Source organism: Ptychodera flava, chromosome 12 (genome assembly GCF_041260155.1).
Source record: "Ptychodera flava strain L36383 chromosome 12, AS_Pfla_20210202, whole genome shotgun sequence".
Lineage (NCBI taxonomy): Eukaryota > Metazoa > Hemichordata > Enteropneusta > Ptychoderidae > Ptychodera > Ptychodera flava.
In genome coordinates, this window is record NC_091939.1 from 31,346,050 (window position 1) to 31,370,984 (window position 24,935).

Here is a 24,935-nt window from a genome sequence, read left to right on the forward strand (position 1 = left end):
CTGGCCTGTTTGTGGGCGATAAGATCAAACGCCCGAAGGTGCAAAAACATTTTATCATTACGATCAGAGATCGAATATAAATGTCATTAATAGAAACATAAGTAGATGGATGAAGATACGGAAGATCGGGTCAATACACCCAAATCAATCTTTTCATTCAGATTAATTCTGTACGTCAAACACATTGGAACATAAGATTTTCCGCTTCCTGCGTTTACTAATCTCTTCCTGGATATAAAATGTTTGAGAAATTCTATGGATAATCATGTTTTGTTCGTCACAGTTTGTCAATTCATGGATGCATATTAAAAACGCCGTCTTCAAGTGCTATTTCTCTTTTGATAAGAATCAAAGAAGACATAAACGCGTGCATATATTTACTGATCTCTTTCAAGGAAAGTTTCTGTTTGAAATGTGAAACCAGAACCCAAGAACGAGAAATATTGTTATTGTACAGAAAGGTTTTTGACAATATGGTATGATATGACTACCGTAGTTTGCCCTCATTTCTATATTTTCGTACAATTTTCTGTCTCAATTCATCACTGCTGAATTTAAAATGCATCAAGAAGAGCTGCCTTAAGTAGGTTGATCGGCTGATGACCTTGCCATTAGAAAGTCAAGGTGAGGACTCATGACATCATTGATGTGGTTGGTTGCAAGGGAGACGAAAACAGTCACGGAGTGTTGCTATTGTTTGGTCTTATTTGTGCTGTCCCCATTTCAGCGCTTCGACAAGGGGCTGATGCCGCCATGACTCACGCTTAAGGTTAAAGTGTTATAGTTAAGCCCTCGCTCTCAAGTGTTATTATTTTTATTACACCGAACAAGCAAACATGCACAGAAACAAAAACACAAAGACTTCTTCGAGTACAGTTCGCCTTCTGAGTCCGGACCTCAGCGTAAAATGTTGTCAGTGCCGAGTCTAGGATTGCCGCTAAAGTTTACCGATCTCCTCGGTGGCGTATCCAAATTTGTTGCTAGCATAGTCGCTGAACACAGAAATTGCATTCCTTGTTGCCATTTTCGTTCGTTTGCTGTTTACTTGCATCAAAATATCGTCTAACTGTGTAGCTGTGCCGGTGACAGCTCTGCATGACGTTTCGCAGCCATAAGTTGCCAACTGAAAAGTACAACAAGCGAACGACAATTTGTTTTGCGCAGAAAGGATGCGCAGTAAGTAAAATGACGTCATCCATGTAATATAAAATGCAGAGGGCATCATCACATTCGCAGAGGGCATCATCACATTCGCAGAGGGCATCATCAAGTTCTTTTACATGTCACGTGAGTCGTGTTTAAAGCCATTACTCGCGATCCCAGGGATCGCCTTTGTTCTAGTCTGTAAGAGGATTTTGGAGGTGTGATAGCCTTTTGTTTTCTATTGAAATTGTAATCTGGTGGGTAAATTTTCTGATGAGACAATCTGGTGCCAACGAATGCCTTTAACATGTCAGTGCACGCTGAATGAGTGAGGTGTAATAATCCTTAATATTTATTACTTCATTTTAATGTCCAACAAAGTACACTGCAACACTAAATGAAGTTTGTATCAAGGCAGAGGTCTGGTTGAAAATTACAAGCGCCACCACAAAGAATAAGAAAACTTGCATAGTGACTGACATACATCCGTTATAAGAGGTGGCCATCTTGTAAACTGTCGCCTGTCATTGAGTTGCCTTGTTTCCATAGAATATGTCCATGAAGGAGATACTTTTATGCCGGCAATGAAGGTACACACGACTGAGCTGCCATTTTATCACCAGGCAGTCTCTTTATAATAATGCGTCTTACGCTGTGTGTGAATTTACTGTTAGATGTTTATCTAACAACCCTGTCGGATTTATAGAAAAGATGATGAATGCCATAAACGACGCTGCTTACGTGTTTTGTGAGGCATTGTGGGTATACACCGGGAAGCTCATTTGCCAGTTTAACTGACAGAGGTCACGTGATGTGTGAGGTATAATAAAACATAAGTTACCATAATTTTGTATCTCCCACGATGGATATCCTTTGAATACTTTGTCAACTTTTGATTTGGATAATAATGTTGAAAATTGGTGGCCCTATATGTCAAAATGATAGTAGTTTATCGCAAAAAGTCCAAGCTATGTCACCTACAGATGATTCAAATTGCTGTCGATACCTGGTTGATAATGTGTCTGAAGCTGCCTCGTAACATTGTTGAAGTGAAAAGATTACAAAAGTGGTTCTGACTATTATGTCGGTGACTATATGTTGGTAGTTGCGAAATTAGAGTGCCACGCATTACTCTGAGTGCTGTAATGAGGGTTGGATTTCTATCAATTGCTATATTTCTATAAAAAATAGGAATTCTTGTAATCTTTCATTGGCAGAGTAAGGTAGGGACCCTAAAAAATTATGTGAAAATATAATGGTATTTTTTTCAGTGTATTTAATTAACCGCTTTATCTATCCTATTTCAGCAAGAAGGTGTCCAGGAAAGTACTGGTTGTTATCGCCGTCGTCTGTGCTATTTGCGCCGTTGGCGGCGGGCTTATACTGATCTACGCACTCGATGAATGCTCTTTCTTGCGTTGCTCACAGACCCCACCTGGAAATGAAGAATTGCACGACGGGAGCAGTACGGCCCATGCAACAACCAGGGTAGCTACTACAGTCAGTGACAGTGGCACAACAGAGTCGCCTCCGACAGATAAATATTTCTTCAAAAATGCGATTGTTACCGCTGACAATGGAAGATGCTCTGTCGTTGGAAGGTTAGTACTTTTGACGAATTTTTTCGATGAAGAAGGATGTAATGCAGTTATACAGTACAACTCAAAACTGCGCATGTGTAGGAATCACTGTCTGAATGCTGGGAATTTAACCCTTCTGTGGTTCTTTGAAGGCTGGTAGCTTATTAATATTCGTTTGGTATTTTTGTTCTATTAAAAGTGCATTTTATGACATTTAACTGAAAAGTATGTCGAAATATGAAAGTTCAGCATTGCATACATGATGAATTGTGTGCGATGAGAATTTCTTGTCGACAAATTAATTCAAGTCCACACGAAAATTCACTCAGTTCAAGTCGTCAACAATGACAGTGGCAACAGCTTCGACATAGAGGATTTGACATGACTTTGGCAGTAGGACAAAATACTTCACTTCAAAGACAAAAATGCTGAACACTATTGTACGTCGCTGTTTACAGGTGATCTACGTTATGGAATTCCCTGGTGACAATAGTCAGTCCTTATTTTAAACCAGGCAAACGCCAAAATTTCAGACAGCGAGCTGTTCGTGATTTTTACGTTTACTATGGCTTTACAAATCGATAAAAATATATAATATATTCTTGGCTGAACACAATTTTTGGCTTCTTAAATACGATTTTGCCACCTAGGTTAGTCATAAAAGTCTCAGGCTCCGAGGTCGACCATATTTTCAACACGGCAGATTCCTACAGACAAACGCATAAGACTACAGAATCAGTTAAATTTTAGGTTATAGAGAAATTTGCAATGAGTAATATCTAAATAGATGAAAAGATGCATGAGTTTAGGCTAGTGTTTTACAAACAAACAGAACTTGTTACCAAAAAACTACTGCATCTTGCGTTAAAAGTGTTTATTTTGTCTCTATCTCAAACTGTTGCTGTGGTGAAAAGTGCACTTCTTACCCACAATGCATTTCAGTCTTAGCACACAACAGGTGGCGAGATTTGAATCTTGCTAAGGAAAGTTACCTCTTGAAAGTATATAAGAGAACATCGTCGCCAAAACCTTTTGCTGTGATTTTGCTCTTTTAGGGATATATTGCAGGCAGGGGGCAGTGCCGTTGATGGCGCTATCGCCAGCTTGCTGTGCAACGGTATAGCTAACACCCAAAGTCATGGCATCGGTGGAGGTAATTTTATGGTTATTTACGACAAGAAAACAGGGAAAGTTGAAGCAATTGATGCACGTGAACAAGCGCCCGCAGCGGCGACACAGAACATGTACATAGATCATCCGGAGGATGATGCTTCAACAGTTGGTAAGATGAGTTTCTTTTTTCTTTCAAAGTCTGCAAAAAATTGGATTCAAACAGACGCGCTAACATGCTTCCTACTTTAAGTCATAAATGACGAATGTGGAGGTTATTTTGACGAGAGACGAGAGAGAGAGAGAGAGAGAGAGAGAGAGAGAGAGAGAGAGAGGAGAGAGAGAGAGAGAGAGAGAGAGAGAGAGAGAGAGAGAGAGAGACAGACAGACAGACAGACAGAGATAGACAGACAGACAGACAGACAGACAGACACACAGAGAACGTATTTATTGAATGTTTTGTTAATCAAACACTCGTCTCTTTTGAGAAGACCCCTAAGAAGAATTATATCATACCAGTATATTGATGGGGCAAGGACAACGGTCTGATCAATCTGATAACACGGTTGGCACATGCGCGAGCTATCGGAAAAAGAAATTTTGTTTGATTTTCATACCGGAATTTCAGTGTTCTTTTATGATAATAGCAATAAACCACACCCTGTGACGGTATACCACTCAGTTTTGACCAGTTCACTCCATATATGCAGATTACAGATGAGAAGGCAAATTCCGTTCGCAAAGTGATGCGGGTGAAGGGGTGAAGATAACGCCACAGCGAGATGCGAGATTCTTACTCCTTTCATTTGAAAGATTCAAGAGGTCCATAAAAAGTGGACAGCGGAGGCGCCGCTTTTGTGGAATGCTTCGGACAGACTGGCGGGAACTTGATAAAATGAATGTCGTTAAGAACTAACCCCTTTCGCTGAAAATGCCGAGTGCAATTTAATAGCACAATCGACTTGTTGTTATTTAGGGACTGGTCAGTTTCTTCAGCCTGGGGGGGGGGCGGTGGATTCATGGGGGGGGGGGTCACCCTGTTTTTGACTTTGGTGATGGGGGGGTCACCATGTTTTTGAAATGCCCAATAGGGGGGGTCAGTGTGTTTTTGAATTTTGACACAGGCTCATCATTGCCTAAAATGCTAGTGTCAGCCACAAAATTCATCATTCAGTTGTATTTTTCGGCGCGCCCTTCGGGCGCGTAACTTTAATAATCAGTCATATTTTTCAGCACGCCCAACTACAACATATCAAGCATACATACATCAGAGATATCTGTATGTTCAATATTTTTCAGCGTGCTCTTCAAGCTCATTACTTTAATATATCATACATCTTTCAGCATGCCCTTCAGGTGCATGACTTTAATATACAAGGCATATATATCAGAGATATCAGGATGTTTCATATTTTTTGGCGCGCCCTTCGGGCGCCATACTTTCAGAGATATCTTGATGTTTGCTAATTGAAAGTGTACCATTATGAAATCTGCATTTCATATGAAAAGGATGACAAATTCCTGATACTTTTCTGTTCAGTCTGTGAGAATTCAGTATGAGAAAGCAACATGCACAAATATTTCACAATATATATTTGATACAGTGACTTATTTTAGAGATAGAAAAATGACAAGATATCTTTCCTTCTCATTGATGCAATTATTTTCCTTTGTTTCATAGGTTTTCTGTAGAAAGATGCTTTTTTATGAACAAAATAACAGTTAAAAAAGCAGTTTTTGTCATTATTAGCTGTGCTTTTATGGTTTCAATGTTACACAAGAAAAGGTCCTCTCAGACACTGTGCACATCAGATTTGGCTAAAAAAGCTCTCTATGGCTCCTGAGGAGATTTAATTGGATGCTTGGCAAGTCTTAACACCCATCAAAGTTTTTGATTCACTGCTTTTTTCCTCTTTGATATTAATGATTGACATCCATTCTGTACAACAGTTCAGGACATCTGGTTAAGCAGAGAAAGTGTGAAATACATTCACAGCTCATTCAAAATACAGCTCATTCAAAATGTTCTGTATTAAAACTTTAAGATTGACACTTTGAAATTCCTATCTTACAACTGACATGTCAACAATTTCACTAAAACATAGAATGACTATTTAAAATATAAATATATGTAAAATGTAAAATATAATATATATATATATATATATATATATATATATATATATATATATATATATATATATATATATATATAATTTATGTCCATCTTTTGTTTTACCTTTGTCGCGCCCGGGGGGGGGGGTCACCCTGTTTTATAAATTTGGAATAGGGGGGGTCACCCTGTTTTCAAAATTTGGAATAGGGGGGTCAGCCACTTTTTGACGTCGGCAAAAAATAATCCACCGCCCCCCCCCCAGGCCGAAGAAACTGCCCAGTCCCTTAAGCAGACATCTGCGACTAATCATTGGGTGTAATTGAGAACCAGAGAGAATAAAACTGGATCATATGTTGTCAAAGAAAGAGGGGCATCGCGTCGCATACACTGGGTCTTCAAGTCATCGTGTTGTGCCGTTACAGGTGGAATGGCCGTTGGTGTGCCGGGAGAAGTGGAGTGTTTCTGGACAGCCCACATGAAGTACGGTAAACTGCCCTGGAAGGACCTCTTCGAGCCGTCCATCAAATTAGCTGAAGAGGGCATGGAAATCGATGGTGCTCTCGCCTCAGCAATAAGATCCAGGGAAAGCTATATAAGATCAATGCCAAACCTCGGGTAAAAAGAGAAAAATAGTTTGTGAAATCTTAAGTGCTGGATTTCCTAGTTAATCACGAATGTTTTCCATTGTACCGTACAACCTCAGGAGTTTATTGCACCTAAGCTGAAATTCCCAATTTTCAATGACTTTTCTTCCTTTAACCTTTCTATCACTTTAAGCACTATGGAACTTGACGCTTTTCGAATTTATCACATAGTATATATTTTGCAAAACTTGTAGCAACATGTCAAAAAACCCAAAAAAAACAATTGTGTTGTATATTTTATATCAGGTGGCATACAAAATGTGCAGATTGCCGATTTGAATTCGATTTGAATCGAATATTCGGTTAACCGCTTATATTTAATAAAGCTCCTGTTAATTAGCTGACTGTCCTTTTTTCCATTTCAGTGACGTTTTCCTCAAGGATGACGGAAGTCTAAAGCAAGAGGGTGACATAATGTTTCGGCCAAAATTAGCCCACACGTACAGGAGAATCGCCGCTGGTGGCGCTGAAGCTTTCTACACTGGTCGATTGGCTGACGATATCGTCGCAGACATTCAAGAACAAGGTGGGTGAGGTCACATAAAAGCAACCGTGTGGTACAGATAATGTACTTGTCAACAAAGGGTACAGACTGGTCTTGTCTTTGTTTTTCTTATCGCAAGTTTGGTAAACGACCTAGGGATGTTCTAAATGTAGCTGCATTTGTGTCATCAATTCTTCCATGACACCGTAAGAGGTTTGATACTCCGCCCGGTGTATTTAGCAATGTAACTCCGTGATTCATTTTCATTCTTAAATCTCAGTGGAGTCGTTAGAAACGGAAGTCCAAAGTATTTCACGCCAACTTGCAACGAGTCTTGTCACTGCTTTATCGCGCTGGACTTCATGCCATGGCCAAGCAACGCCGTCAACAAATTTTCAATGGACGGAGAAACATATGATCGGCACACAAGTTGCAATCATCAGTATTTGTAGATTGTTTCTTATTGATTTTACATTCAATATATACGAATCGGTATGTGATTACTTGCGACATGGCCCCAATATTGTGCAAAACCACGCTTCTTTGGTTAGTCTTGATAAGATAGAGTGTGGGAGTTCCTGGACCAAAATTTATGGCATTTTAATCACAGGGACATACCTGAAATCCTTACATCCTGTTTATGATATCTATGATATTTCCAATGTACTTTCTATCATAGTCCGTCCATGTCTCTTTCTGTCAGGTCATTAGCAAATCACAAGATGTTGACCAGTATGGTCAACACATTAGGCGAATAGACAGACGTCCTTTCCCTGTTCTGAAACGGTGTGCTGGGTGAACGCTAACCAGAGAGAGTTGATATTTTACGTGCTTTACAGGTTTCAAAGGGCTAAGTACTGCCATTACCATACAAAACACAACATTGCAACATTGTCGGTTTGAAGTCAGATGTCCACGTCGGCAATAGGATGTTTCATCTTAAACTCATTGACGTTAAATATCAAGAGAAACAAAAAACCCCCAAAAGCTGGTTGCATATTACATTTCAACCTGTAACGTACAGTTAAAGAAAGTGCCGCTTGCTTTGTAATGACAGAAGCGATCATTACTTACCAATGTTATTATCGTCGTCACTTCAGGTGGCATCATTACCGCGGAGGATATGAGAAATTATCGCGTGAGATTCGAGAACTGTCACGGCTGAGTTCGATGGACTGAAGGCCATTCATTACCACCGCCTCTAGCGGTGCTGTGCTGACGTTGATACTGAATATTCTCAGAGGTAAGTATTGAGATGAGGTAATTGGAACGAGGTAAGTGTTCCTGTATGTATTGAGGTGATGTTGCTTGAACGAGGGAGTCGTAATTTACATATGGATATTTACTCTCATTATTGAAAAGATCGATTGACCAATATGATAGTAGGCCTATATTATCATGTCAATTTGCAATGTGAAAGGAATATGGATGGATATGTGAATATGGTAACTTTGATTCGATGATCCACAATTAACACTATGTCAGACTGCAATCTTTCAATAATGTTCTTGCAAAGATTGTTCTGTATCAACATGCATGCTGAGGTTTTAAAGAAGAGCTGGATACAAATTTAATCTGCATATTGAAACATACTTTTATTGTAGATATATAAAAAATTCATGTCGATGCTAATTGGCAAATTCAACCTCTGAAAATTATCCAAAAAATGCCTCCACTGATCAAACGACAATTGATGACTTCCAGGGTACAATATGAATGAAGATAGCGTCAGAGATAAGGAGTCCAAGATTCTAACCTATCACCGCATGGTGGAGGCCTTCAAATTTGCATATGCCAAACGATCTCTCCTCGGAGATATGGACTACGAAGACGTGGCGACGTGAGTGTTAATGAATTGACAAACAGTGGTTCAAAATAGGATAAATGTACCAAAATTTCTGCATTGAGAACTAGTCAAAACAGTCTTAAATTTGATATTTCGCCATATAATTACATCCAACGTTTCAAGCTTAGTGTGTGGCGCTGTCGGTTTTGACTTCCAGTAACCTGAAAAGAAGGAGACGATGTCTTGTTTTATCATTGCCCCCTTTTATTCAATGTAAAGCCACAGGCGTCACAAGTTACGTCTGAGTTTTTATGTGAGTCTAGGAAAGATATGAGTCTAGAAAAGAACAGTTAGTTGTAATTTCCTCGGCAATTGTTGCGAACAACGACAGCAGATTTCAGAAAATGACGTCTGCAGTTAAAAATACGTAAAATCTAGAAATGTATACCTTGTCATACGGAAAGGTGCTTTCAATCGAAGTGTCTTTATTCAGATTACCGACAATATGACGTCACCGGAGTATGCTGCCAGTCTCAGAGATAAGATTCATGATAATCAGACACATGATTATCTTTATTACGGACCGGCTTTCTATCTCAAAGACGACGCTGGAACATCGCATCTGTGTGCAATGGACGCTGATGGCAATGCCGTGGCAGTCACCTCGACTATCAACCTCTAGTGAGTGTTGTCTCTCAGTATGGCCAAGATTCATTAGTGAATTAATCTAAGGAATATTTTCTCGTCCCGTGAGAGCCAGATTTGTACGCCTTGATTTTCTATCTCACAGACCAAAACCGTTATACCAACTCGATTGAAAATGTCCACCCAAAGATTATTTTCAAATTGTCCTGTTTGTTTGTTTGTTCGTTTGTTTGTTTGCAACTTACTTAATTTCAATGTCTTCACAGTAAGTGTAAACACCAAACAAAAAAGGGCAAAAGACCAAGTTGTAGCTTGCTTGAAATTACGTTACTTGAGTTCGCAAATCTGTTTAAATCGTTTGAGTGAAAAATGCTGACAGACAGAGTGAGACACAAGCCTGGCTTATCGTAATCTGTTTGTATTTCAGAAATAGTTTTTTCGATTATAAGTTTCATGTGAAGACAGATCGCGATTTGAACAAAATGTACTAGTATTATCCTCAGTACTACTGTAGATACTATTTAAGGGATTTCCTTTTTGACAGCTTCGGGTCAAAGGTTATGGGCACTCGAACTGGTATTATATTTAACAACGAAATGGACGATTTCTCTACTCCGAACACAACAAACTCATTCGGTGTACCGGCCTCTGAGTCAAACTACATCAAACCAGGGAAGCGACCGATGTCCTCCATGGCACCTACCATTGTAATTGATGGCAACGGTGACGTACAATTACTTGTTGGTGCTGCAGGGGGAACGAGAATTACTACGTCAGTTGCATTGGTACGAATATTTCCCTCCGTCTCTTACTAGTTGAATAATTTTTTTCCTTCAAAGATGAATGATAAAGTCAGTATTTGATAGATTATATGTGACTTTAGCGTGGTAGATGTTCAAAGGAGAAGTAATGACTGCTTATGGAACCAAAGATTGCGCTTAAAATTATCATTGCAATTTGTTCCAAAAATCCGTCAACTAATGAACTTCCCTCCGGGACACAACGAAGTACCACAGTCCTATTCAGAGTTCCAACCTATCTCAACAAGTGACAGAAAGCATGGTTGCGTCAATTTGGGTAAAAGTACGGCAAAGAGAGGGGAGAAGTCACGACAGTCGAGAAAGTTTTGAGTAAAATTTCTGAGGCATCTCAACCGATGTTCATTAATATTTCAAGATGATATATTTGCCATTAAAAGGCGAACTGAATCTGCACAATTTATTGAATACAAAGAAAGAGAGCATTTTTGAGACCGGTGTGACATACATCTCTTCTTTATTTTAAACTGACTCACTCCGACGGGTGGACATTGGAGCGTTTGTTTTGTCCTTGTCATCTTTCCAAATAAGTCGGTGCTATGTTCGCTATGCGTTTGATAGAGAGAAAGAGGACCTTTCATGGTAAAATTGATCTAGAAATGATAAAAACATCGTAACGAAGAGATGTGTTCAGTCTGCCATTTCATCCCGTAACATGAGCTTAATGCTTAGATAGCTGTCGATACTTGTAAGGACACTTGGCTTCTTACCGGTACCTATGGTGTGTCAACTTGCATTATTAAGTGAAATATAGTTAAGTGAAGTTTCTTCTACGTGGTTTACAATGGGTCTTCACTTTGAAATCCAATGATTCGACTCTATACTTCTCTGCTCAGATTGCTGCCAGGACTCTTTGGTTTGGACAAAATATAGAAGATGCAATGAACAACGCCCGATTTCATCACCAGTTAATACCGGACAGGGTTGATTATGAGAGAAAGATGGAAGGGGTAAGGTCCTCCTCCTCTTTCTCCTCCTTATCGCCACCAGCACAACAAGAACCACACCACTATCATCATCATCATCATCATCATCATCACCATCATCATCATCATCATCATCATCATCATCATCATCATCATCATCAAAACAACAACGTGTGATTAATTTCGACGAATAGAGTGTTACATTTAGACAATGCCTGACCCAATGACCACACTAACCAGCCTCTGGTTATTTGTATCGCAGTGAAGCACTTGTTAACAATGACGTAATCCATAATTCACGTTGACCCTGTCGTGTATTCATGAGGCCGCTCAGGAAAGCAGTGATTGCGTATAGTTTTTTGTACAAAGTGAAATTTTTGAAGTCAAACTGTTGAGCCTCTGAAATATCAACATAATCGAAGTGATGATATATGTTGTTGAAAATTTTAAAATTTTTTCAGAAAATCTCTCTTTTCTCAAAAGTCGTTCCGGGGAGTGGAAGAGGACAGATGTCTTTTCATACTGAAAAGATTTCCAAGTTTTCTTGTGCGCCTCATTGTGAAATTTTAACTTTACATTGTCGAAAAGTCTTGAAAATATGCAGCAGCTCAACCAGCAACACTAGTATATGTATGTAGGTTGCCGTGTAATTATCGCTAATATTGCTGCTGTTTTTGATACTTAAGTCACAAGTAGAACCTCCGTCTACGACAAATGATCCCTTTTATAAATTCACAGGACATAGTGGACGGCCTGAAAGATATTGGACACACAACAAGAGGACTGACTTCCATAGCAGCTGCAACCGCAATTAGAAAAGTCCAGGGCGGATATGCGGGGTATTCAGACGAGAGAAAGATTGGCGGCTACCCAGCCGGGTATTAAGGCAGCCGTTAAATCACCAGCAAGATGCCGTGTTGGATAAACGTTAAATGTCGTTGAAATTCCCTTTCAGGCATCGCTTGTTTTTCATTTCATAGATGTCTAAACAATCTCCCTCAAGTGATTGTGAAGCCTTTCGAAATTTCCAGTTGTTCAGTGACCAAAGCCTGTGCAATATCAAGTTAATTACAGCACTATACTCCATCAAAGGTTCATCAGGTCAATTTCTATACTTCATGCTCAGTCTTGTTGATTATTATAGTTGAAGTTACAATTGTCTGATAATTAATACACGCAATAAAAAAACTTGTGTGATCCCTATATCTTGTTTTTTATGAGCTTCCTTACTGCCATATGTATATGGCAATGCTAGCTATACTTTTAAGCAAGAAACAGAATGTCTGTCTGTATGTCTGTATGTATGTTAATAAAATATGTATGTATGTATGTATGTATGTATGTATGTATGTATGTATGTATGTATGTATGTATGTATGTATGTATGTATGTCTGTCTGTCTGTTCCTCTGTCTGTCTGTTCCTCTGTCTGTCTGCCAGTATGTATGTATGTTCACATGGAAAACGTCAGAACTGCAGCTTCTACGGTCTTAGTATTTCGTATGCAGGTGCATTATACGGTTGAGATGTGAATTTATTCGATTGAAACTGTTTCTGTCAAAAATATGCAAATTAAATAAAAAAGTAAAATTGGTAAAATTACCAAAACTCTTGAGTTTTAGTTCAAATTATGTTGATATGTGTTTCATAGGTTCTTTTCACAGTTCTTATTCAAATGTGTAACTTTTGTTGGGATACATTTAAATTTGTATTCCCCAAAACTAATCAATTTCTATACTTCGTGCTCAGTCTTGTTGATAATTATAGGTGTAGTTGACAATTGTCTGATAATTAATACACACAATAAAAAAACTTGTGTGATCCCTATATCTTATTTTTTATGAGCTTCCTTACTTCCATATGTATATGGCAATGCTAGCTATACTTTTAAGCAAGAAACAGAATGTCTGTCTGTCTGTCTGTATGTATGTTAATAAAGTATGTTAATAAAGTATGTATGTATGTATGTATGTATGTATGTATGTATGTACGTATGTATGTATGTATGTATGTATGTATGTATGTATGTATGTATGTATGTATGTATGTATGTATGTGTGTGTATGTATGTATGTATGTATGTATGTATGTATGTATGTATGTATGTATGTATGTATGTATGTATGTATGTATGTATGTATGTATGTATGTATGTATGTATGTATGTATGTTCACATGGAAAACGTCAGAACTGCAGCTCCCACGGTCTTAGTATTTGGTATGCAGGTGCATCATGGGGTTGAGATGTGATTCATTCGATTGAATGTGTTTCTTTCAAAAATATGTAAATGAAGTAAAAAAAGTAAAATTCGTAAAAATTGCCAAAACTCTTGAGTCTTAGTTCAAATTAGGTGGATATATGTTTCATGGGTTCTTTTCACAATTCCTATTCAAATGTGTAACTTTTGTTGAGATACTTTTAAATTTGTATTTTTTATGAATATTTTGGCAGTTTTGCTTCTATAGATCTCAAATAACCCATAGCAACATAAAACATGTTATTTGTGTAATATAGTCCTAATTGATATTGATCTGTATTAAAATTTGCTCAAGACAACAATCCGAGGTTATTTTCAATCCCATATTTATACAAATTCAAGTTCACTGTAGTCTCAACGCTAACCCTTCCCGTCTAAGTAATTCTGCAAAATTATATGTGACGCGCCCTTCGTAGCCGATTTTCCTCCCATGTTCCATTATCATTTACTGAAATGAGCAAAAGGCGCAGTTTAAGCATATTTCAACGCTTGTATTCTGACAAAGTGTGTACACACACTTGTGAATATCCCCCACTACTGGACTTGTGACTATTCAGTGCATTTACAAACACATTTCCCAACTTTCACCTCTGAGCCAGTACATTGACAAAATTTATATTAGACGGGGACTATGTCATTGAAAACGACTTGTTTTCCCATGAAAAGTGTGTTCAGTTAATCAATTCGCGCAGAGGTCAGGGTGACAAACACTCAGTTTCGAAGCATGAGAAAATATACAAGCGTAAATATATTCACCCCATTTAACTTATTGCAAAATAACTGTGGAAACGCAGCTGTCTGCGACGGGGTCGGCTGTGTCTATGCGCGTCATCAAGGTCAACCCCACCCTACCTGACTGCCCCGGGCAGTCAGATAGACGACTAGCTGTGGGTCCATAGCTGTGGTGTTTTCGGCCGGGATTCCTGCCTTTTACGGGCTGGTTTTGACGTGGCGGGGTTAAAATCGTAAAAGTCAAACCAGCCCGTAAAAGGCAGGAATCCCGGCCGAAAACAACACAGCTATGGACCCACAGCTAATAGACGACCAAACTTGTGTGGGACTTCCAACGGCAAAATAAACCAAATGAGTGATATCCAATAAAATGACCTATACCTGCCTAAACTCTGATTATTGCTCATTCCCTAACTGATTTTATGAACAAAATGTCTGGTTCGTTTACGTATTTCGGCTGATTTTCGAAGGAGTATTCAAGATTGTCACTCGAGCGCTAAAAATGACTTCCATTGATATGCTAATGAAATGTCACGCTTTAAAGTGAGGGACATGCGGACAGAGTCCGCTGCCAGATTGAAAAGTTTGAATACTCCTTGGAAATCAGCAGAAATACGTGAACGAACCAGATATTTTGTTCACAAAAGGTGTTAGGGAATGAGCAATAATCAGAGTTTAGGCAGGTATAGGTCATTTTACTGAATTACGTTCACTTTTGTTTATTTGGCTGTTCAAAGTCCTGACTCAAGTTGGGTCGTCGTTATTTACCCATTTTGCCAGCCTGGCAGCCGGTCCCAAGTTGTCTGTAGCGGGGTTGAACTTTTCATGACCTGCATAGACGCAGCCGACCCCGTCGCAGACAGCTGCGTTTCGACAGCTAATTGTAAAATTCCCTAGCAATTAAAGGGCGGAGATTTCGCTGGGTATAGCTGTCGTTGGCCAGGTTGATTTCCCGAGTATTCCCTCGACTCTCCAACATCGTGCGTCGGATGAAGTTCGAATCCGAATCAAATTCTAGATTGCTGAACATAGGTAGTGAATGAAAGAGGACAAACTGTGTATGGTGAACCTGGGCGTTCAGTTTGTTTGGTTCTCATTTGAATACATTGCAGTATTTATTTCTCTGGGCTCCCTTTTGAAGACCTTTGGTATGTTCATATTTATGGCCCCGGGAAGTATACATAGACGGGTGCCCCACCCCGTAAGGCGGAAGGGCCCGACCTTGGAATGACGCTTTCATCGTATGACCGAGGTACTTTATGAGAATTTAACCTCATAAAGCGTGACAAGTGAATTCTTTTCCAACGGTGTATGCAACGACTACCCACGCAGCGCCAACGCCGTCGACGGCAGACGCAACAGAAACACACTGAATAACAACTGGTGATAGATTGACATCACACACCACTACAACGGTACAATCACAGGGTCTCGCGAGCAATATTCGTCTAGAAGTTATGAATATGATCAATTGTATTAAATTGTTTTTTCATTATACCTTGGATGTAATACATCCATGATTATACAAGCCTTACCTGTGTCTAGTATGTGCCTAGCTATCTGTGTATAGTATTGCAAAGAAAACAGTCCATATATATCTGTTAATTGCCCTCCCCAATCCCCTTCATTAATTTGTTCTGCCGATCACCAACGTGGGGGCTTATCACCCTGTCACCTGACCAAATCACTCGTTAGCAGCTCATAAGGTAGTAGACGGACCTTATGAGCTGCTAACGAGGGCGATAAGCCCCCGCGCCAGTGATAGGCAGAACAAATTAATGAAGAGGACGGGGAAGGAGATTAGGGAGGGCAATCAACTAATATGGAATGTTTTCTTTGAAATACTGTACACAGATAGCTAGGGTAAAGTAATAGGCACAGACAAGACACAGGTAAGGCTTGTATAACAAAAAAAAATTAATACAAGACATTTATTGATCATAACTTCTAGACGAATATTGCTCGCGAGACTCTGTGGTACAAAACATAACTACACAGGAACACAAGACTATACGCCAACAGTCGCGATCGATACGACACTCCCACCATTATCGACAAAATCTCCTCGGCATGTAACTGTCATATCGAATTTCCAAAATCAACAGGTTGAAAACTTTATAGGCAAAGCGAATTTAAAAGTGTATCATCACTTGCAAAGTCGAATTAGGTTTACACCCACCTCAAATTGCAAAAGAATTTTTTGTTGCAATGACTTGCGAAGGCGCTTTATTAATTTGCATAAATCCAATATGGCGGCCAACATTTCTACAAAGAACATATTCGGTCATATGCCATGTTTTAAACAAGCTATTTCAATGATTTGAAAGTTTGAATATATTTCTTTGGCATGAAGAAACACTTGTAGCGTTTCAATGTTTTGAAAAGACGCTTTGACAATTTGCATAGTTTTTAGCACTAGAAACCTATCAAGAAGAAACTGTTGAGTCATTTTTAAAATTGTGATTTTTCTTTATATGACGACCGTTAAAGGTTGTAAGTCATCTGAATAAAATATTCTCTTTCTGAATATAACATCGATTTATCTCTGTACGATATTATTTGTAATTAGTTTGAGTGTTTAACACTGTATAGTGTCAAAGCGTGCTGTAATGTTTACTGTTTAAAAAAAGTGTACAAAATCTTTAGTTTTGAATTTGGACTGAACCCCCATCTTATGGACAAGTACATCCGGAAGTACATCTGGAAAAATGACACTTTGATATATTGTGAGACTTAAACAAATGGTCTGACAGTAATTGTGTTTGCTCAGGTTATTGAAGTAAGGACATTCAGAGGGATTGTGAGTTCTGATCAGGTGATTTCTAAGTGTATTGTCTTTGTTTCTAATTATTTTGTTTGCGATAATCAGTTGTTTTAGAAATAGATTCTTCAAACTGTTTTTCAAATTCACATCAATTTTCAGTCAGGGCTTGTTTGATTCTCTTAGTTCTGATATATGGAATTCATTGACTCTTTTCCTTGGTTTTCGCTTCTTTTTGTTCCACTTGCCTTCTTGATTTATGTACTCTCTCCCGATGATGTTTTGTACTTCTCGTTTTTCGATTTGTCGGTCTCGCAGGCTTTTTTCACTACAGTATTCACGTCTAAAATCCTTTTTGTTGTTGCATGTTCTCTAATGTTTCACTTTTAATGAGGCACTTGAATGTTGACCTGGAGTGACATGGCTTGTTGTGTATTAACTGGAATGTGTCAGTTGCTTTTGTGTGTTCCGGTGGCGAGAATTGTCTTTTTTGTATCGGTAACCTTTTTGACAGACAATTAGGAATAAATATGTTATTTCTTGAAGAGTTTCACCGAAAATTTAAAGTTGGATGCATTTCGTTGAGTTTGATTAATTCATTGAGCTCGTGTTGCATTCCAATAAAGAAATTATCCGTCTCTGAATCTCAGCCAAAAGATATTTGTTACGCATGTTGCTGTATTACATTGTATTATTATTTCTGTATCGTGAAATGTAATGTCAGCTATTTCCAGTTGAGCTGGAGCTGGAGATCCCATACTGGACCGTCCCAAATATTCTTTGTCAGAATTCATTGTAAATTCAAGCCCATAGTTTCTCTTATTTATAGCAAGGCTTGCATATATTTTGTTTGCGATTTTCCAATCCGATCGTTGGGTAACAATTTCTGATCGAATGCCCTGTTGACTGCTTCATTATGTGATGTAATAGTATGTCCATGTACTCAACGTCTAATGTTACCAAAGTCACATTGTTTTGAACTTTGATTTTCTCAATTTTCAGTGTAAATCTGTTGTGTTATCATTTATTTTTGTTGTTTTTCCACAATCTGTTTCAAAATGTGAAAAGTTGGACTTGAGCATCCAATTTTTGAGCGTCATATGAACTTTGTGCCTAGTGATCGAGTTTTGTGTATTTTTTGCAGGTGGTATAAAAGTGGTGTTTGTATTTACTTTTAAATGGACTGAGATATATATGTGGTAATCGATGTGTTTTTCATTATACATTTTATTTTGGGTTGTTTATTTCTTCTTTATCCATTTTGTGCCATCTGCTGTTACCTTTGTGTAGTATCGCTGCTCTCCCAGTTGTTGCTGACATTTCCTTATGTTATCATCAGCGTCCTGGCAGACTCGGAGCTGCTTCTCCCCTATATTTATGAATTATTTAATTGCTCTCTTCTTATTTTCAGATAGAAGTTTCATTGCCTTGCGTTCTGTAAGCATCATGTGATTTTTCTGGTTTTGAAAGGGGATGTACACAAGGGTCAGTTACTTCGCTTTCAAATAGTTTTCTAACCTTTGTGTTTTCTGTAAGTTGTTCTTGCCTTCAACGAAGCAGGTGAATTGTCACTACGACCTTTTCGAATCACCCGGTCGACGTGAATACAGCTTACATTAAAGAGGACGCCCTTTAAGACGCCATGTTTCTCGTCGTCACCATTTCAGTTTACATCGGGAGGTGTGCCAATACAGTCTTTGTCTACACACATGCAACGACCGTGACCTAAGCAGCATTTCCAGCAGTGCTGAATTGATCGCGTTGTCATTTGGCAACAATAAGTCATATCAAATGACAACGCGACCAATTCTGCGTGCTTACCGAGCGACACATTCCATCGACGGGCGCACTAAATTGCCGGGGACAAAATTGTGCCTACTAGACTGCAACATTCCCCTCAGACAGCTTGCGTCCAATCCGATTCGAAACAAACTGTTTTTGGTATCAAGACAATGAAAATGGAGGAGTCCCACTACGACAAGATGGCAGCAATTGTGTGTATCCAATGTATGAAGTGATATATTTTCTTCTAAATTGAATGATGTCCCTTCTCTTCACACCACCCCTTTTCATAATGGTAATTTTTTACGGCGACGATTTATGTCCCTTTCAAACCTGTTGCTGGTCAAAAAACAGAAACAGTACATCTCGACAGAGATCGTTCCCGTGAGATTGTAGTCCTTGAGAAGGAACCCTTTTTCAGTTGGAAACGCTGGTAAGTAAATTTCTGTATGAAGTTTGTCTACTTAACCTCGCAAGTCGTCTTTATAGTCCTATTAGAAGAGTGTGACCATCTGTACACTTCCTGTAGATTTAAAGACTCATGTCCTCTACGACAGGGGTCAAGGCAATGGCGCACTCATTGTGTAAGACACCGACGAGAATAACTTGCCCGGGTATAAGAGGAAGCAGAAGAGGTACCACACAGGCTTGCCCTCCAGTAAATGCGGCTTTCTTCGCCTTTATCGATCGCAAAAGGTCACATATACTTACAAGTTATCATCGTAAGCGTCTGTGCAATCAAGCCAAGCACTTACAATCACTCCAATAAAAACTAGCTGTGGGTCCATAGCTGTGGTGTTTTCAGACGGGATTCCTGTTTTGTATGGGCTGGTTTTGACTTTTACGATTTTAAAAGGCCCTGTAGCTGTATCTGTTTCGCATTATTTTTGTGATTATACTTCCAAACTTAAACAAGTTCATTGGAATGTACTCATTGAGAGGTGTTTATACAGGTAGAATAAACTGTCCACTGGGACTACATGTGCAATTTTGAGCAAGATAAATGAAGAATACATAAAATGGCGCCCTCATGCAAATAAAGCAAAAACACAATACGCAGTGCATATATACATTGGAATCTTCACAGAAACAACAGAGTAGTCCAATATAATGCATAGTGCTGAATGTTTTCCACTCGGACACCAAATGCTATGTTTTCTTCGTAATATTACCAATTTTTAAAAATGGCGTGAAATCAAAATAACGGTGAAAATTTAAATTTACTTGTCCAATTTTTCAGTGGTAAAAGAGTATATCCTGTAAATCCGTAGAATTTAAAGAAAACCGGAGAAAAAAGAAAGCCTTTTTCAGGTCGACAAATTTCAAGAGTTACAACTACAGGGGCTTTAGCCCCGCCACCACAGCTATGGGATATTCCATAGACAAGCGTACAAATACACCCTTTGCGCAAGTTTGTTCGACGATATTTCGAAAAGTTTCCATCCAAATTACAAATTGACAACACACATCGACAGCTTGGCTATTAGGGACTCACCACGACCAAAATCCGCCCAAAATTCACTGAATATCACTTTTTTACTAGCTTTACCATAGGGGGGTGCCTACGTGTCCGTCCCCAGGGGTGGGTAGGTGTTTCGTTGTTGTTGTATTTCGTTGTAGATATATTCTACCAACCTTTGGTGTTTTGGTCTTAACTTAGCACTGCTTTTTACAATCTTGCATTAACGTTTTATCAACGGGCTGTACCTGTTATCTGATGAGTTTGAGTGCCTAATTGGCCAAAGCGAGCAAGGGTAAATTACTAATCTGTGGACGCTGTCACCGGATTATCACCGGATTGAATTTGACAAAGTCAACAACGAACACACCTTACTGGTGCGTTCGTTGTTGACTTTGTCAAGTTAATCCGGCGATAATCTGGTGACAACGTCCACATATTAGTAATTTAGCCTTGCTTGCTTTGGCGAATTAGGCAATCAAACACATCAGATAATGACGCAACACAGTGACAAAACTCGGAGCATGGAGCTCTTTTTAGTTCCACGGCGAAGGAGAAAAAAAAATCCTTACAAAAACTATTGCTAACATAAGACAAAGAAACCAAAGCTGCAAAGAAAGGTCGGTGGTATAAATCTTTATTGGCAATACATATCGCAGTCAAACGTATTAAAATAAAATAAACCATAGCATGCTTTCCCCTATGGCTTTACCCGACATAAACTATCCGGAGACCCCCATTTTGCTTGCGTTAAAATTGTTGGTCGAGGCTCACTGCAGCACGTCACTGCAGTGACGTACGCGGCGACCTCTCGACTTCTAAACACAAACTGAGAGATTATGGCCGGCATCGTATCCGCGCCCAATGAACGATCACAGATCCTAGGACTTAACTTTTTTCCCTAGTAAAAGTTTGATTTCAGTTATGTGAGACTGGCAATGTCCACAACACGAACGATGGTCATCGATATCACGCGATGAACGATAGACTCTCGCCAGTCGCTTGTACCGCTTGGTCTCGCGTATTGGCGTAGCTTCCGGTATTTGCTGGTACAAGCGACTGTTACGCCTCACTCAATTCCCCTTGCTATTACAAATTCATGAGGTATCGCGTCATAGTAATGGGTGGGGCAACAATACCATATTTGAATAGTGGAAGTTCATCCCTTAGGTCATACATTCATGTGGACTATAGCTTAGGGTGAACCTTTTATTAGTCCCAACGGACGAAGTCCGGGGGACTTATAGATTGGGTCATGTCCGTCCGTGCGTCCGTCCGTGCGTCAGTCCGTCCGTTCACGCAGATATCTCAGACATGTCCTTGTCAATTTCTTTCAAACTTTGCACAAGGATAGTACCCTACCCCATACAGATGCACGTCGATTTCTTTCACAATGCGATCAAATTTGGCCTTGTTAGAGGATTTTTAGTTTACACCTCCGTAGACTCCCATGTATAAGGCATTTCTCCATAGACTACCATGATAAGTCAGTTATGCACAGAAATCCCATGTATAAGGCCAAGTAAATAAAAATGTAGTTTCTCATCGTATTCATATCGCAAAAAGGATGCAGTGACACAGTTTTTAGCCCCACGGATGAAGTCCAGGGGGCTTATAGATTGGGTCATGACCCTCCATTCACGCAGATATCTCAGATATTCTGACAAAATGTCACGTGACCTTAACGACCTTTGACCTCAAATATACATATTTGTCCGTAACTCAGTAACTCAAGTGCTACATCCTTCATATATGGTACGATGGGACACCTTATGACGCACAGGCGCTCCTTAGTTGGGGTAGTCTGCTAAGTGGATCGATTTTCGGCCGTGTTTTGTGACCAAGCGTGGTGAAATGCGGCCTGCAGAACGATTCTACCATATGACGTCATTTTTTCACTGCTGATTGGTTCAACTATACTACACCAGTGATGTTTGCCATGACCTTTGTTTTGGCCGTTGATTAGCCAATCAGTAGTGGAATAAATTACATCATATGGTAGAATCGTTCTGCAGGCCACATTTCACTGCGCTTGGTCTCAAAACACAGCCGATTTCTTCAAGATGATGCGAGCAACACATTCATCGGCGTGATTTTCGAGGAGATGGTTAAATTTGTGATCCAACTAGGTATATGGGAGTGTAGTTCTGAATGTTTTTGTGTGAGCGCACGGCCAGTTTACAAATCGGGTGGTGTGTTTTTGAGTGACTGTGTTGCACACCTTGTGAGTATTTAGGTTGCAGGGGTGGGCATATCGACCACGGGATCAATAGATCGATCCGAAAATCGATCTACTTAGCAGACTACCCAACTAAGGAGCGCCTGTGTTATGACGCCACATATTGTAGCTCATTAATTATGCGCATGTATAATTTTGAGCGAGCCAATAGAGCTAGAGGTCTGATTTTTGGTATATAGGGATAACTTAGCGATACATTTTTTTTGACAAAATGTCACGTGACCTCGGTGACCTTTGACCTCAAATATACATATTTGTCCATAACTCAGTAACCACAAGTGCTACACCCTTCATAAATGGTATGATTGGACACCTTATGACGCCACATATTGTACCTCATTAATTATGCGCATATCTAATTTTGAGCGAGCCAATAGAGCTGGAGGTCTGATTTTTAGTATATAGGGATAACTTAGCAATACAATTTTTTTGATAAGACGTCACGTGACCTCAATGACCTTTTACCTGAAATATACATATTTGTCCATAACTCAGTAACCACAAGTGGTACACCCTTCATATTTGGTATGATGGAAGACCTTGTGACGCCACATATTGTACCTCATTAATTATGCACATATCTTATTCTGAGCAAGCCAATAGAGCTCGATGTCTGATTTTTAGTATATAGGGATAACTACAGGATTTGATTTGATTTGATTTGAATTTATTAGGCAAATATTCAGAAAAACGATAAAATACAAAATGTTAAAGTAAATACACAGAAATACAAATAAAAATACACCAAACACAATTACAATGTTACAATTAAAGGAAACGCCACTGAATATTACTTGCCGAGGATTGCACAAAAAGTTAAAAACTTATTTCCATTGTGGTCCTCACAAGAAAACACAAAAATCACATGAAGACAATGTCACTCCGCATATCAAATAAATAACAAAATGGAACCACCAAACCAACAATCTGTACACGCCGAATGGAGCAGGGCGCAGGTACCCTAGCCATCCAATTTTGTGTACAGATAGTATTTGACCTTCTTTTAAAAACTTGAGAACAATGGTTAGAGTTGTGAATACTCAAAGGAATGTTATTCCATAACTTAGCTCCTGTAATCTGAAAACGAATGTTGACCATGAGCACCAAAGGCTGGTAAACGAACAGAATATGAGCTTGATCTGGTATTATACGTATGGCAGTTCATTGTCAAATTGAAATGTTCAGAGAGATAACGGGGTGCAGTATTATTGATCGCTTTATAAACGTGATTTAGTTTTAGCAGCTGTACTCTTTGTTCAACGGGCAGCCAGCCCATCATTTTAAAATGCTGGGTCGAAACATGTGTTCGCGGAGGTAAATCTAGAACGAATCTGACCAATTTGTTTTGCGAATATTGTAAACTCGATTTCGTACGCTTAGTTAAACTGGCAAACCAAAATGAACATGCATAGTCGTAATGGCATTGATAGAAATTGTTTGATCAAATGTCATGTGACCTCTATAACATTTACCTAAAATATACGTTTTTGTCAATAAATAAGTAACCACAAGTGCTATGTCCTTTATATTTAGTAGGATGGGCGACCTTATGACAACACAGCCTTAACCTCATTAATTATGCACATATCTAATTCTCTGCAAGCGAATAGAGCTAGAGGTTTGATTTTGGCATATAGGGATTTATTAGCAGTACAATTTTTTTCAAAATGTCACGTGACCTCGATGGCCTTTGACCTTGATTATACATATATATGCATAACTCAGTAACCACAAGTTCTATACCCTCCAATTTTGATAGGATATTAGAGCTTAAGATGTCACATCTTGTACCTCATTTATTATGCACATATGTTTTTCTTGGCTGGCCAATACAGCTAGAGGTCTGATTTTTTTTCTCGATTTAGAACCATAACTTAGACATGCCTCATGTGTTTCAAATTTGTAACTACGACATAGACCTATGTGCCCATAGATCTCAACATATACACTCCAGTGATACTTCTTAATGACCACATTTCCCTGCCCCATCAAGAATAATACTCCCCTATTACAAGTGGGGACTATGTCATTGTCAATGACTTGTTTTTTTGGTTTCTCATCTCCAGAGGAATACTCGGGCAGGGCGGGCGGTCGAAATAAAAAAAAGACAAGTACCCCCCAAAAAAACTGTATTTGTTTCAGTTCAATGTTCTGTCCATTCAGTCTCTACAATTTTTAAGTACACAACAACATGTACTTGTTTCAGTTTAATGTTTTGTCCATTCACTGTCACTGCAATTGCTTGTCTTTCATTTCAGTGTTCCGTGCTCTCTGTCCTTACAGTCTGAGTCGCTGCAATCTCACAATTTGATGATGGTGGTGCTGTTGCGTGCATTCCCTATAAATATGCGGCTATATGGTAATTGGGGGGGGGACTTGCAATTTTTTAGGGTACTGAGGGGGATCTGAAAAAAATAAGATTTTTATCGCGATTCCTGCAGCCCCCCACCATT

General features: G+C 39.1%; 2 protein-coding genes across 3 annotated transcripts in view; one reads left to right on the plus strand and one right to left on the minus strand.

The window, feature by feature from the left end:
- Positions 1-24,935, minus strand: part of LOC139145666 (sulfite oxidase-like) — a 438,941-nt gene that overhangs the window by 114,202 nt on the left and 299,804 nt on the right. The gene's annotated exons all lie outside the window — the stretch shown is intronic.
- LOC139145668 (glutathione hydrolase 1 proenzyme-like) overlaps positions 1-24,935 on the plus strand; it is a 49,161-nt gene that overhangs the window by 674 nt on the left and 23,552 nt on the right. Inside the window, exons 2-5 of the mRNA XM_070716958.1 lie at positions 2,451-2,744; positions 3,779-4,005; positions 6,372-6,564; positions 6,959-7,119. Of these exons, the coding sequence (XP_070573059.1) occupies positions 2,451-2,744; positions 3,779-4,005; positions 6,372-6,564; positions 6,959-7,119 (875 nt within the window). The remainder of the gene's footprint in view (positions 1-2,450; positions 2,745-3,778; positions 4,006-6,371; positions 6,565-6,958; positions 7,120-24,935) is intronic.